The following is a 15440-nucleotide window of genomic DNA, read 5'->3' as shown; positions in this document are numbered from 1 at the left end:
GTTATCCTTGTGCTCTAGTTTCTCTTCTTTCCACCTTTTTATATTATTATGAATAAATAACAGGAAAGCAAATAAAAGGATGCTTTGAAATGCAGTGATTATGAGCTCTCATAAGCCGTATTGTGCACTGTTTAGACTCGCATTCAACATTGTCGTGACACCCGAGACTTGCAACTTGCCAGGTTTCCGCGGCACAACATACCTCAGAAGACTGCCAGAGTAAAATTTTCCGATTTACCATTGGCCAAGAGTTGAAACGTCACAAGTCGAAGCAGGCGCAAGAGAATTTCGTATCCGCAAATAAATATTCTAGGTTAGAAACAGCGAACCGATTTAGCAGCGATGCCGTAGCCTCCCTTAAGTAACTTTCAGTTATAAAAACAGTACAATTGACACCCTGCTGTAAATAGGTTAGTCCTGGGATACCCTCGCACACGAAGTGTCTTTAGAAATTGGCTACAGAATTACCGTTGAGCAACAGGGTGGGGTTGAAAAAAAAAAAAGAAAAAAGGTAACAAGAAAAAAGTGTTTGCTATAGTTTTATGTTCAGCATACCGCTCATAAAAATTATGAAGGCCCCACCTTTACTGCAAATTCCGTCGTTTGTGTGAAACTCTTTTAGTGACGTCGCAAAATCTAGCGTATGCAGACGGCTCGGTGACAGTATGCCGCCGTCTGCGATATGTACCTAGCAACCAGAAAGCCACTCCCGCCTCACGTGACACGGCTTGGCGAGATTTCCTTGTATACACAGCCGAACTAAAACAACGGTATCGAGAGTGAACACAATGTCAGAAAGTAACCAGCCTCATCCGGAAATACATTCTGGTTCGGGACCCTCAGCGAGGAACTTGGAACCTAAAGCTAAACAAAGTAATGTGAGTAACGGTTGTCAAGGGTGCATACACGAACAGACAGCGAGATCTGTGGGACAGCACACTGGTATACCAACTGACAGGCCAAGCAATAGTAGCAAGGCAGAGTTTAATGGTAGCCACCTAAAACTTGTGACAGAAGGACATCAACAAGCTTTTATCTGCCCACATCTGCTCTATCCTCACTTTGTGACTATGGGTGACCATCCCAATGAAAAGAGAATTAAATATGAAGTGGTCAGCATTAGGGACAGACATGGCCCATTCCGGAAGGCTGTCCCGTGCATGCCGCTGCCTGTGTCCATCATCCTATGTTTCTTAAATATGATTGCCCCTGGAGTGGGTAAGTATATATAATATACACACAGACAGACATTTTTTTTAATTACAGGCAGTGCCAGAAATAAGATTATATGAAGAGGTAATGTCGCACTTTCACTGATATTATGCGATCAACATTTCACCGATATCCTTTAGAAGAATTTAAAAGCAGTTCTCTTAATTTCTGTCTTTTTTTCCTTCTGTTAAACATTATTTATTGATATAGTTTAATTGTATTTTTATATTAATAACATTAGAAAACAAAATTAATAACATAAAATTTCAAATAAATATAACATATGTGTGCAATAATATCGATTTTTAAGGTGATTACATCGGTAAAAGAGGTCTAAAATTCCACTCCAAAGAGAAAAAAAATTGCATTGTTTTTCTCCGTTTATATTAAAATAAAAATAAAGTGTAAAAATTAAGTACCACTTGATGGAGTTATGTTGGTGTGAAATTCCCAGAACAGTTAACAGTTATAGCTATATATTTTTCCCACCTTCATATTTTTTTCTGGCTGTGTATTTATTTGAATTCAAAAGAGATAGGTTTCCTATTAAAAAATAAGCTTCCTAAGCGTACTGTTTGTAAAATATGCATACTGGTAAAATACGTCATCACACGAGAAATTAATAATGAAATCTTGTGTTGCTAGCTCAGAGTGATCATAATCATTTTATGTTGTTCGGATGCATAATGGATGGTCGTTTGACCAGGTTCAATGCTTTTGTGTGCATATTTAATTGTATTTTTGTCGCACTGGTGTTGCTACAGCAAGGATTTTATTTATTTGGAAAAAGATGGGTCAAAAGATACAATAAAAGCAATGCTAAAAGATATAAAAATATATGTGCTTAAAAGTACTAATTACAACTCAGCGCAAAGGAAAACAGAAGTCAGTGATAAAAGAAGTGATGCCAGTAACAGTAAAATGTACCGACGCTGGTAAGTTCAATAATGAAAAAAAAAAAAAATGAAAAAAAAAAAAAATGAAAAAAAAAAAAAAAAAAATGAAAAAAAAAAAAAGCCAGTTCACCTGAGTTTAGCAAGTCCTCTTCATACTGAAGTGAATTGTAAGTTCATAATGAATGTATTATGCTATAAAAATTCTGTCATATTATATAGTACTTGCAAACAGGGATCGTTGATATTTTTAGTAATACTGCTGAGATATTTATAATACTTTATATTTTAAACACAAAGTAATAAAAAATAATAATAATAAAATTAATTTGCGAATTGCGAACTTGATATACCATTCCGAGAATGGAATGTTAAAGAAAAGTTTCTATATTCTCACACCTGTTTCAAAAGTACGAAAGAGAAAAGAAGAAAAAAAAAAATGCGGCCATCGAAATGCAAATTTAAAAATATTCATTTTTTACTGAGTATTTTAATATTGTATCATATCTATATTTAAAAAGCGCTCTAGCAATACTATGGTGGTAATGAAAAAGTCAAAATGTACCCGCCGCTGATAAAGCTCGAATCATCATTAGAAATGGCATTGTAAAATTATATTATCTGCAAAAGTCACGCAGCAAATACTTAGCTAATCTAGTGTGTGGTATTACATACAGGTTTGAAGTAATAGTTAAATGGATCATCACGAGTATCACAAACGTTACGCACAGTAAGCCAATAAACTAGTGAAATGTTTTCATGTGGATCACGCCACAATACTGGTTGCTAAACCATTAATTTGGGTAGGTTCTAGGATTCGTTTATATAACAATTACTGTATTTTCTTCTCAGAACAATCTATAAAGTTAATGGTGTGGTTGCAGGCGCTCTTTCAAATCCCAGAGAAAAGACCTAGGTGCGATTCAGCTTGCCAAATTGGTAAAGGTGCGGGACACTTTCCTTTTTTTGGGGGGGGGGAGGCGGCTTTTATGCGTGTTTTTATACCAGGGATACGTTTGTTAGTATTAGATGAGATTAACGTAAACTAAGCCTCTGAAAAGAGGATTTTACTCCCACAAATATACTTTAGAACATGGGGGCCTTTACAGAAGTTTACGTGGAAGGGTTTATTGGCTGAGTCCTCTTACTAGATGTCTTAATCCCTGAGGTCCCCTTTCCTCTGTTAGATTCACAGCAAATATGAGGCTAATCGTCACTAGCCCATATTCTTTTTCTGACACACATACACATAACATAAACACCACTAGGTGGCGTCTCGTTAATTTTAAAGACACAGAAATGTCAGTCAAGCGTTATATTTTTATCTCTTCATTTATACATAAGGGAGAGAAAACGCCTTTACTAGAGAGACAAAATGTATCAAATCGTTCAAGCAGTACAGTGTAATATACAATGGTATTTGAATTATATGTCAAATATAAGAACTTATTTATACGTGCAAGCAGTACAGTGTAATATATAATGGTATTTGAATTATATGTCAAATATAAGAACTTATTTATACGCTCAAGTTATCAGATTGAATTCTTACCGATTTCTTTGAAGAAAAGTTTTCGGATTATTATGGGCGTATGCTACTATCGCGCTAACGTGTTTCTAGACATTGCTTCTCCAGGAGCACGAGAATACGCAAAATAATCCCATAAACAGTTTTTGATTAAGTGGCTTGATGTATCAAATACTGATGCTTCGAGCCAGGTTCAGAGCACACTACACTCATGTTGGTTCTGGATGTTTATAATATTAACTCCTCAAATGTATCCATGAAGCGGACCTGGCGGTACAGGAGTTACGCCTAGTAGCTATCCGTCCATTCGCTTCATCTCGAAGTTGGGGAGGATAACCGGAGTGCGAAGAGTCGGAACGCGGACGATTTGGCTTGGTTTGTCATGGTTAAAAAGCATCGCCGAGGGTGTTTACATATCTCGCGGAGGCCAGAATTTGTAGTTTCATTACTGATATTTACTATTATGATATCTTTATATATTATAACTATTTCTAATTAGCAGAATGATCATACACATCTAATAAATCGCAGATTAATGAGTTTTGAAATGCATAAACTGCTTCAATAGGGTTAATAAGAAATTAGCTATCATACTCTTTAACTTCACTAACAGCTTTTTTTTTTTTAGAGGAACTGAATTAAATTTAACTGATTCGAGGTTTAAGAATTTTAATTCATTCAGATTAATTCATTCAGTTATGAACTTCAAGCACTTTTTTTTACAACGTGTCCAACAGTTTTGTCTCCAAAATATATTTTTGGGTATTTTTATATTTTTAATTCATTTATAACTTCTTTCTTGTGTGGTATTATCTAAGCACACATATTCTCTAAGAACATAAATATATGATATCACTACTTATTTTAACACATCTTTCAATAGTTCGCCGAATATGAATGGATTTATGGTGGTGACCCATCTTATGCTACGGTATACTGTATTTAAAAATTTTTTTTTTTTCCTAGCAGATTACATTTGTGATATAAAATAAGCACCAGGTTCTGTTGGTGTAAACTGAAATTTTATACAAGTTTTATAATAATAATATATCTAAGTCAAAATTTAGGACTAAAAGCCTCAGTAAAGATTACTGGCGTACAAGTCTACGAAAAAAGATTACTGGCGTACAAGTCTACGAAAAAAGATTACTGGCGTACAAGTCTACGAAAAAAGATTACTGGCGTACTATGCATCATTTGTGTACATAATAAAAATAACCGGTTATTTACACTATGCATCATTTGTGTACATAGTAAAAATAACCGGTTATTTACAATGCATCGTTTTGTTGAATCATATTGTGAATATGAATACGTTGAATCTCATAAAAATAACCGAATATGTTGAATCATACTGTGAATATGAGATACAACAACAGGATGCCTTGCAAATAACTTCCATTATTTTTACCGTAATGCAGTTACAGATTTTATTTCAAATTTTGCCATGAATGCTTCGTGTTTAGTGTTTCTTACAGTGTAATCCGACATTTATTTATTCGTGTTATATCTTATGAAAACACAACATCTGCAGCCATTACATTTTCTATTTAAATACATTGTCATTTATAAGGTTATCATTATATTAAAACCACTATTATACCACATGAAAAATTAATAATATAGTTTATTAGGCTGCTCTCCTACATTACAATCCATGAGGGTGACGTTTCAGGTATCTTACGGATACCCGAAACACCTATATATGTTGAATACAATAACAAGAACGTGGAAACAAGAAGGCAGAAAAATTGAAAAGAGACGACAGAAAAATGGGGAAGTAGACCAGTGCATTCAAAGGCAGCAAGTGCTAAACCTCTGCAAAGCATGGACAATACAGTGAAAAAAAAAAAAAGAGGGAGACAGAGAGCGATAGAAGGTAACAATAAAATATGTATAATAAGAGATAAATAATTACAAAATTGATAAAATAATTACAAAATTGATAAAATAAGGGTTGCCACACAACTGGATGAAAGGATAGTTGAATGGGAGACAACAGAGAGTGGTAATCAATGGACACTGCTCTTCATGGACTAATGTTATTAGTTATTAGTGGGGTCCCCCAGGGTTCGGTGTTGGGCCCATTGTTGTTTTATATATTTATCAATGATACTGATGAAGGTATATCAGGCTTAACATCCAAGTTTGCAGATGATACAAAGGTTGGCAGAGTTGTTAATGACAGTATGCTACTGTAACAGGATCTAGAAAAGCTGGACAGATGGGCTAAGAAGTGGCAACTGAAGTTTAACATTGGCAAATGCAAAGTACGGCATATGGGCAGAAGTAACCCCAGAGAAACGTACCAACTGTGCAGTACTACACTCAGGTGGTAGAGAATAAAAAAGACCTGGGGGTTAATTGTGCAGTCAGATATAAAGTTTTCTGAGCAGTGCAGACAGGCTGGCAGAGCAGGTCATGGGGTCTTCTCAATGATATACAGGAATTTTGCTAGTAGGGAAAAGGAGGTGATTATCCCTTTGTATAAGGCAATGGTGAGGCCGCGCCTTGAATATTGCGTGCAGGTCTGGAGGCCTCATTTTAAGAAGGATGTAGAGTTGTTAGAACGAGTACAGAGAAGGGCAACAAGATTGGTGAGGGGAAAAAAAGGGATCCTCTTACCAAGAAAGGCTTAAGTTCTGCAAATTACAGCCTCTGGAGACTAGGCACCTGCGAGGTGATTTCATTGAGGTGTATAAGGCCTTGAATGGTTTGAGCAGGCTCAATGCTGATGGGATTCTTCCTCTTGCTCAGATTACAAACCATAAATTCTAGTTGAGGAAAGACAGTTGTAGAATAGATGCGCAGAAATTTGATTTTAGCCAGCGGATAATTGATTGCTGGAACAAACTTCCATCTGTCGTTGTTGAAGTTGCTAGATAGCTTAAATAAATTCAAGGAAGAACTGGACAAACTTTTAGAGCAAATGTATGTGTGAAATGGTTTTTTTTTTTTTTTTTTTGGCTGATGCTGTATAAGCTTGCTTTCTTGCATCATATGCTTCTACTAATGCTAACTTACAAAAGCGGCCTCCTGAGATGTCAACGGCCAGGATTGCAAGCAAAATAGCAACATGTGTCTTAATTTCTGATGTAAACCACAAGCCAAAGGGTAAAAAGAATGAACATAAATAAAAATGAGAATAAAATTTTGTTACCGAAATAAATGAAAATGAAATAAAAAAATTTGTAAACAAAAAAAATATTTTATTTTTTATTTTGTTTATACATTTTAAAAAATAATATTTTGTATTTTTTATTTTGTAAACAAAAATGCAAAAAACAAATAAAAATGAAAATAAAAAATGAAACAAATTTTATTTTAATTTATTTCGGTAACAAAATTTTATCCTCATTTTTATTTATGTTTTTTACTCTTTGACTTGTGGTTTACATCAGAAATGAAGACATATTGCTATTTTGCTTTGACATCTGATGAAGCCGGTTTTGCAAGTTGTGGCAACATCCTTATTTTGTAAATTTTTAATTATTTATCTCTAATTTTATTTGTTACCTTCTATCCCCCTTCTCTCTCGCCGTATATATATTCCTTTTTTTTCACTTTATATATATGCACGCACACACACACACACACACACACACACACACACTGAGCGACCACTTTATTAGGTATACATTACTAACAGCGAGTAGGTCCCCCTTTAGCTCTCCGAGCAGCCTCAATGCGTCGGCATTGCTTCATCGAGGTGTCCAAAGTATACCACACGGATGCTGATTCATGTTAACTCAACTGCTTCCCAAAGTTGTTGCAAACTGGATAGTTTCGGATCTCAAATCCGAACAGCTCGTTACACCTCATCCCACAGATACTCAACTGGATTGATATATGATGATCAGACAGGCTACCACAGTAGTCTGAATTACTCTCACGTTCCTGGAACCAGTTCTGGACAACTCCGGCCTTGTGACATGCATATTCACAGATGGACTCACTATAACCATGAATGGATGCGCCTGGTCGTACACAATTTCCAGATAACTTGTGACATACAAATGATGCGCTTTTATATCAAGGGGGTCCAATGTGCAACAAGAAATACTTTGCACACCCGCACTGCCCAATAAATATCTCCTTATCCTGCGCCTGGCAGGATGGGCTCATGCTATTTTTGCCATATTGTGATACACCCAACAGAATAAAACACTGTAGAAGAGTAGTCAAGCAAGAGGGTACTGAAGTACAAGCGCTTTAAGTGACCGTGATTCAAGCCGGTGCGACTACTACTACGTATGGTAATATTCTTGTCTATCTCTATTTTCTATTTTGTAAAAACTCTTTTGACCTTATGTGACCCGCCGGAGTGTAAACAGAAAATTCATTTATTTTTTTCATTTTTTTAAATAGTAAATTGTAAAATCTTCACCTTTAAACCTGTTTTCCTCCCAAGTCTAGAAGAATGAGCTAAGAACTATCGCGATGATGTTAAACATTACGAAATGCAAATGGCAGTTATGTGAACTTCTTTTAGCTGCATGGATGTATAGGAACACAGTTGAGCCACACAAATCCGACAATCCAGCACCACTCATTTTCCGGCTGTCATTAGGACTCTGGGTAAATCCGGAAAGCCATCTGCGAATTGGCAAATGTATAATTGTACATGGTGTAGATTTTACCGCGGAGACATAAAAATGTTTTAACCATGCTTCAACCATTTATTAGAAGACCATGCGATTGTATACCGCCATTTGTTGACAAGATTCTGTGGGAAATGTGCCACTGTTAAAGAACTGGGCAGTGGGACTTCGGAAACGATTGTGCGAAACTTCTGCCGTTGGTTAATCAAACATCTACAATATTAAGATATTCTGGAAAGGAAAATGATTACATATATGTAAATGTACGTATATTTTTGTCCACATATGTTTTTTCGGCAATCAGAATTTAAAACAGCCGAGGTATTGCACTACTTCCAAACAAATGACCACCGAAAGACTACAATCCCATATATTTGAAAGGTGAGATGTTGACCTAACAGTCAATTTCGAGACTTACTATCTCTCTCAAATAAATGGCAGACTAAATGCCAGCGGTGAAGTCATTTGTCTGATAATAAAGCAATTCCTTGGCCACATGTGGTATAACAGTTTGCTCTATTACTAGTTTACTAAGCCCACTGTAATTTTCATTGCAATTTAAATTCTGAATTTCGTTTGGTCATATGGTAGTTATTCAAAAAATATACAGCAATAATAAATAAATACTACATTCTATAATGAAACTTAATTTTGTATACCAGTGAAAGTGTATTCTACAGCGAGATAAAGGTAACGTACGCTTATAAATACTGTATATTATATATTGGGCCTTCGCCTTTTCTGGACGTGTTCATGAAATGTGCTTACATGTGAGACTTGAATCCGAAGGCGAGCTGCTAAACAGAAATATTTATCGGAATACTGCCCAATAAATATCTCTGTTTATACTTGTTGCATTTCAGTTTTGCAGCTTATAAAAGGTACATTGTTAGCGGCAGAAATTAAATATTTGCTATTATAACCAACGTAGAACCGATATACAGTGGTGTATTCGCGCCGGAACAACGTTCCGGTACTTTTTTCTAAATGTCATAACAGAAAATCATTAAATTTATACACCTAATATTATGAAACAATGGCATAATCAAAGGGGAGGGAGAAATATCTACTTTACCCATTGCTACTAAAATAATATATTAATAGTAATCTTTAAAAATTATTTAAAAACAAAAATATAAATTTCGCAATGAAACTTGAACGTTTCTTACTAAAGTACAATGTGTTAGATAAAGAAATCCAACGAATGAGATATACTGTGATGCGTGCGAACGTTGCATTTTGATTCGCCATGAGCTGAACACTAGAACTAGTTGTTCTATGAACTGTGAATCTGAAGTCTGATTCAGTTACTGTACAGTCGATGTGGCATTAATATAGCCTTCTGGAGAACGAGCGTTCCGGTACTATTTTTTTTACGACGAGCGTTCCGGTACTTTTTTTTTTTTAGAAATACACCTCTGCCGATATCCTTTTTCATTTCCGCCGTATCCGAGTAGTCTAACGCAAAGATAGATAAGTACAAGTACTTTGAGTATCCGGGCTTCAAGCCCGTGACTGCTAAATACGGTGATGTTTCTTGTATTCTTTAGATCTTGTAAACTCCTCTGATCGTGTGGTCATCCCAGAGTATAAACAGAAAATTTATTTTTATTTTATTTTACAGAAGAGCTTCTCAAGATCCGGCAAGGATCATATCCCAAATTTCCGGATTTAGGAAGCTCCACTGTATAATAGAATTAATGGAGGACACTGGGTCTACGTTTGTTATAATAGCAAATATTTAATTTCTGCCGCTAACAACGTACCTTTACTAACTGAAATGCAAAAAGCATAAATAGAAATATTTATGGCAGTATTCCGATCCAGCTGCTGACCCTCGGATTCAAGTCCTACATGAAAGTGCATTTCATGAACATGTCCAGAAAGGGCGAAAGCCCGAAGGTGAAGGCGAAGGTTATTAATATCAAAAATAAAAAGTTTGCTTTTGCAACCAGTGCTGAATCAGCATTCTCCTTCATCAGTCGAAAGTCCTTTGTGATATGATTTCGTCACTTTTTCATTCATTTGGAATGTTTTGGTTCTCATCAGTATCATAAGTTTTTCACTCAGAGTGTAGTTAGCCGATCTTAGACGGAGATGTTAGGGTTTCTCTGCGAAATATTCTAGGTTCCTCGGCCCACAAAACACGCAAATCGATCTCTAAACTTGCACGCTCTTACAGATATAACATACACGGACTACTGTAGGAACGCCACGAGAAGAGAATGGAGTACTGTATATATTAGTCGCTAAGAGTCCTGCCACAACTAGTTAAGAATTAGACACGAATATTATTTCTTTCTCTCTTACACACACACACACTATATATATATATATATAATACAAGTTTCAAATTTATATTGGAGTAACTATAATGTAGTCATAACGTATAACGCTCGAGAAGGAGGGGAAAAAGTTTGTTTTAGTGCAGTGATCGTATTTACAAAGATGTACCTTAATAATAAATGTTAATAAGTGTAAGGTAGGTAAATATGGAAGAAAAGTAAGGTCCTAAAAACTTTCTATATTACTATTTATAACCTAATATAAATATATAACTTTCAGTTATATGAACAATTAAAAATATGGGTTTAGGAATAATCACATTACTGTAAAAGGTGACTTTTTAACTGATTATGGATAAATCAGCACGCTGCTTTTCTTCTTCCTTAAGTAACTTCCTTGGTTAATTTTTGTAGCCAATGAGTCTTATAGTCAATAGCTCACTTTATCTCAGAATTCTGATTTCTTGGAATATTATGATTTCTTGCAATATTAATAACGTACGATGGTTTAAATATACTATATTAGATAGTGGTCGGAGTAACGTAAAATGTTATTCATTTTAAATAAACTCGAATATAATATTTCATAGCTAAGATAATCATCTCATCAAAACTCCGGAAACTTGGTTAATGAGCATCATTTTGCAGTTCATCGTATGACAGATTATTATGTTGGAAGGAATTTTAGATTTTCATCAGCTTAAAGATAACCAGAGGGCAGAAACAAAATTAAAATACTACTAGAAAAAAAAAAAAAAAAACTTTTCTCCCTGTGAAACTTTATCTACAGCCAGAAACTTCAACCGAATTAGCGGAGATAATGATAATCAAGGTATTCAAAGTTGAGTTTATGATGTTTGAATGCGTTAGTGAATCAACTTTTCAAGCCCGATATACGTTATCTGCAGAAAATCAAAAGTATAGAGATAAAAGACCAGAAAATATAAAGAATATATTAAAGGAATTTAGAAATTGTAACCGGTATCACATAAATTTCATCGCTAGGACTGTTTTATTAAATAAAAGTACAGATGGAATAAGATATAATATATATATGCATTAAGATTTTTTTAATTTACAGATCATTAAATTCCAAATTAAAGGAACAGCTCTTTGGAAACTAATTACGTACAAAAATAGTTTTCTAGTTAGAATGTCAAGTTATGATACCAAAATGTCAAAAGAAAAATTACAACTATCTGCAAGAAAAAAAAGAATAAATAAATGAAATAAGTAAATAAAATCAAATAAAAACACGAAAATGCTATACAAATCGTATAGGTATTACGTCTCTTATAAGATCCTATATTACTTTCCAATTTTTTCTTTAAAAATAAATTTTTCAAGAGAAGGGAGTAGAAGCAATCCGGAAATTTTTCCGATTACTATGTGATATACAATAATACACAAATAAATATCACACTTGCTTCAAAAGGAAACAAAAATTTATTTATTTTTTTTATCTACCATTCCAAGACCTGGAGAAAGGACAACAAAACCCAGAACCCTAACACGGAAGCTTAAACACGAAGGCTTCTGGTCAAAATAGGACTATTCTTGTTTTAGAGAGCTCGTAAGTTTGTGGAGGGCTAGTGGGGTGGAAGAGATGCGAAAGAGTTGCAACCGCCTCCTTCGGTGAATCGTCGAAACTGTCAATCTATGTCTATGCTTCAAGTCTGAGCAGCTTTGTCCATCAAAGAGCGAAGGAAGGACGAGAGAGAGAGAGAGAGAGAGAGAGAGAGAGAGAGAGAGCGCTTAACACAGTTCTCTCATTTGCCTGTTGAACAGTTGATTTTGATTTTAGTAGCTCATACTCACAAATCTTATGCATTTCCTAATTTTTGTATTCGCAATTATTAAAGGGCATCGTTGTAGCGAGAACTGTTGGCACACCAACCAACAGTATTCTGAGGAATTTTTATTAAAATTCATTTATCTGTTATTTTAATCGGCAAGGCAGGAAGGTAAGAGGATTATACAGTCTAGCGTAATAACTCTGCATCATCTCTATAATTATCCCTGATTATTGCTTCTACTTAAAACCAAGAAACTTAAACCCTTCATTCAATGGTGAATTCATAGATATTCCTTTATCAAAATAGCGTAGGAGTGTATGAACTCATCGTTTATATTTCCCAGTGTTTGTTTGACTACTTGCTAAGATCATGTAGACGAAACTCATTTTGCTTTGCTACATCTAAGAAAGATTAATCATATCTGTCATTTGTATTAACATCTTTCTCGGTAATTGCCATGTACCCATTCTCTAAGTTCATAATAGTAACGCTTTCTACGTGATTATAGTCCTTTATGGAAGGGGGATGAGTTCAGACTGCCGAACATTGACAGGAACTAATCACTACCTATCTGATTATGATTAACTGTTCTTGTCAAATATTCTTGACGTAACTGTCGTCATAGAAACAGCTGTAATGTTTTTGCCAAAAAACGCGCGCGCAAACACGCGCAACGTCCTCCGTAATAGTATAGTAGTTTTACTACTTATCGCTCCTTTGAGAGGTCTAGGTTCGAATCCCGTCGAAGGCTGGCGGAATTCTTAAAGGCCTCTTCAATCGAGGCTGTAGTTAGGTGATCTCAAGCGGAGATGAGATAACTTACAGCAAGGTTTTTTCCTAAACAGAAATCCATTTCTACTGAATCAGTAGCATATGCAGCATAGAACTGGAATTCTAACACTTTAAATTATTAGATAGAAACGTTTAAAACAACATCAAAAATGCACGCGTCATGGCACCTCACTCAGTATCGTAAACTCGTAATGAAAACCCCTAGAAAATTCAAATTTAAATAATATAACATTTGAGGTCATTAGTCCTCTAATAACCTCAAATGTTATATTATATGTTTATAAAAATATTGGATAATCACCAGAATCGCATAGTTATTTTGCACTTTTCCCTGCACAGTTACGTTGCACTCGGTCCCGCAAATCCTAGTCGCCCTTGTCTACGCTTAGGGGAAGAGAATCAATGAATCAATATAATTGGTCGGGCTTGTACTGGTGAAGTTAAAGAATAACGTGCACGCCTAGCCGCATGGGTGTTCGGACTCCTCCGTCTATGTGGTTACAGCTCTGTCCCATTCAGTTCTTTTTGAAATCTAAAATTCTCTGAGTTTCGTGAGGATATGATCACCAAGATCTTCAGATCTTGGCCTACATAACTTCTCTTAATTTTTTTGAAGATCACTGGGCTTTAAAATAAACTCATACATAAGAGTGACAGGTCAAAGCAAAGGTTACGGTAGACACATCAAAAGAGATGGTAAAATAATTTTCACTAAAGCGCACACGATGTGTTCGTTTTTTTTTTTTTTATTTTACACGATTTTTATTTTACCAATAAACATTCACTGTTCCTCACCGAAATTTCAAATTTCGACAGTGCCTACGTGATGTGGACATGCTTCCTTGCGCACAACAATCGCACCCAAGCAATCCTCCATTAATTTTAACTGTCCTGTCCGTCCATCAAGATACCTGAAGTGGCCAACCTAGACGGAATGGACGGATTTACCAGAAAACATGCATGCATGCGGCTGTCAAATCTCGACAGTGCTTACGCGATGTGGACATGTTTCCTTGGGCACAACTATCGCACCCAAGCTCGTATCCTGTATATCTTCCATTAATTTTAACTGTCCTATCCGACCACCAAGACATCTGAAATTGTTTAAAGTGGACCTGACGAGGACAAATCATTTGTACTTCTACTATATGGCAGCATATACAAATAGAGCTATGGGTAATTTTAACGACCTTCATATCGACTTATTTTGTTTAAATAGAAGTCACAGAAAAAAAACGGGTTAGAAATAAACTTTTAAATAAATAAATAATTTACTCCTAATTTTACTCTGTACATGTCCGTCACAGACGATTTCTGTTCACAGCTATTAGCAAACTGGTTTGCTAAGTATCGATCTCACACTGTGGAGGCACTTCGCCAAGAGTTCCCTTGGTATTGGTACTCTAAATAAAAGACACTGCTCCAATGGAGAAGTCCACTACTTTTTTACAATGTTTTAAATTTAATTATTTGTATTAACAACCAGTATCTTATTTGCCATAGCTATCGTTACTAATTTAGTTAATATTTTATTTGAACTGTTGGGTATTGTTGGCTTCTAATTATACTCAGGAGTACAGGTTTGTAATCCCAACAAGTACTTTGGCCATTTGTCTTTTATCTGATGCATATTTTTAAAAATTGTGATGTAAGACTACTGAAATATCTTAGACTGCCTAATTTTGGCTATTTATATTGCTGTTTTGTGATCAATAAAATAAAACAAATTAATTAAAAAAACAAGCATAGCTCAATATTCAAAAAGGTATTCCCACTTTCGAGACTCCCTACAGTGATGTTTGGCAACTTGTATCGCTGTTTATGGATGACACACTTCATATAGCTGTGAACTGCATTTACGAAGTAAATACTGCTCAACTGATACATAAAGTTAACCATTCTTGAACCATTCTCGTATCTGTAATTCAGCTTATTTTTGAGTTCAAAGCGCGCATGCCTCTTAGGTGGTGCTATTTTAATGAGGAGCAGTGTATTTGCTAATAGGCTGCGTTTCCCTTTGAACATTTTATGACATTAATCCTTCATTAGACATGCTTGTTTTGGGCAGATAACTAGACCAACCTCTCGGGGTTGCCCACAGGGTTCTGTCTTGAGGCCCTTTGTGTGGAACATGGTCCTGCACAGCTGGCTTTCTAAAACTTTTGAAGGATGCAAAATTGTGGCGTTTGCAGACGACCTGACTATGGTTGTTTCTGGGAAATCACGCTCCGACCTTGAAAACAAAGCAAATCTTGTCCTAGCAGATCTCTACTCCTGGACAGTTCTCAACAAGCTTCAAATCAGTGCCAGCAAAACAAAAATGATGCTTTTTA

At 35.4% G+C, this 15440-nt stretch overlaps 1 protein-coding gene across 1 annotated transcript in view; it reads left to right on the top strand.

Moving 5' to 3' along the window:
• The first annotated feature begins 539 nt into the window (after positions 1-539).
• Positions 540-15440, top strand: part of LOC150081895 (uncharacterized) — a 199343-nt gene continuing 184442 nt past the window's right edge. The window contains exon 1 of the mRNA XM_090378965.1: positions 540-1218. Within this exon, the coding sequence (XP_090235091.1) occupies positions 789-1218 (430 nt within the window). The 5' untranslated portion in view covers positions 540-788. The remainder of the gene's footprint in view (positions 1219-15440) is intronic.

The sequence above is a fragment of the Mastigoproctus giganteus genome, chromosome 8 (assembly GCF_048544385.1).
Source record: "Mastigoproctus giganteus isolate SK-2022 chromosome 8, ASM4854438v1, whole genome shotgun sequence".
Lineage (NCBI taxonomy): Eukaryota > Metazoa > Arthropoda > Arachnida > Uropygi > Thelyphonidae > Mastigoproctus > Mastigoproctus giganteus.
The sequence above is the reverse complement of the archived record's forward strand: the minus strand, read 5'-3'. Positions and strand labels throughout refer to the sequence as shown.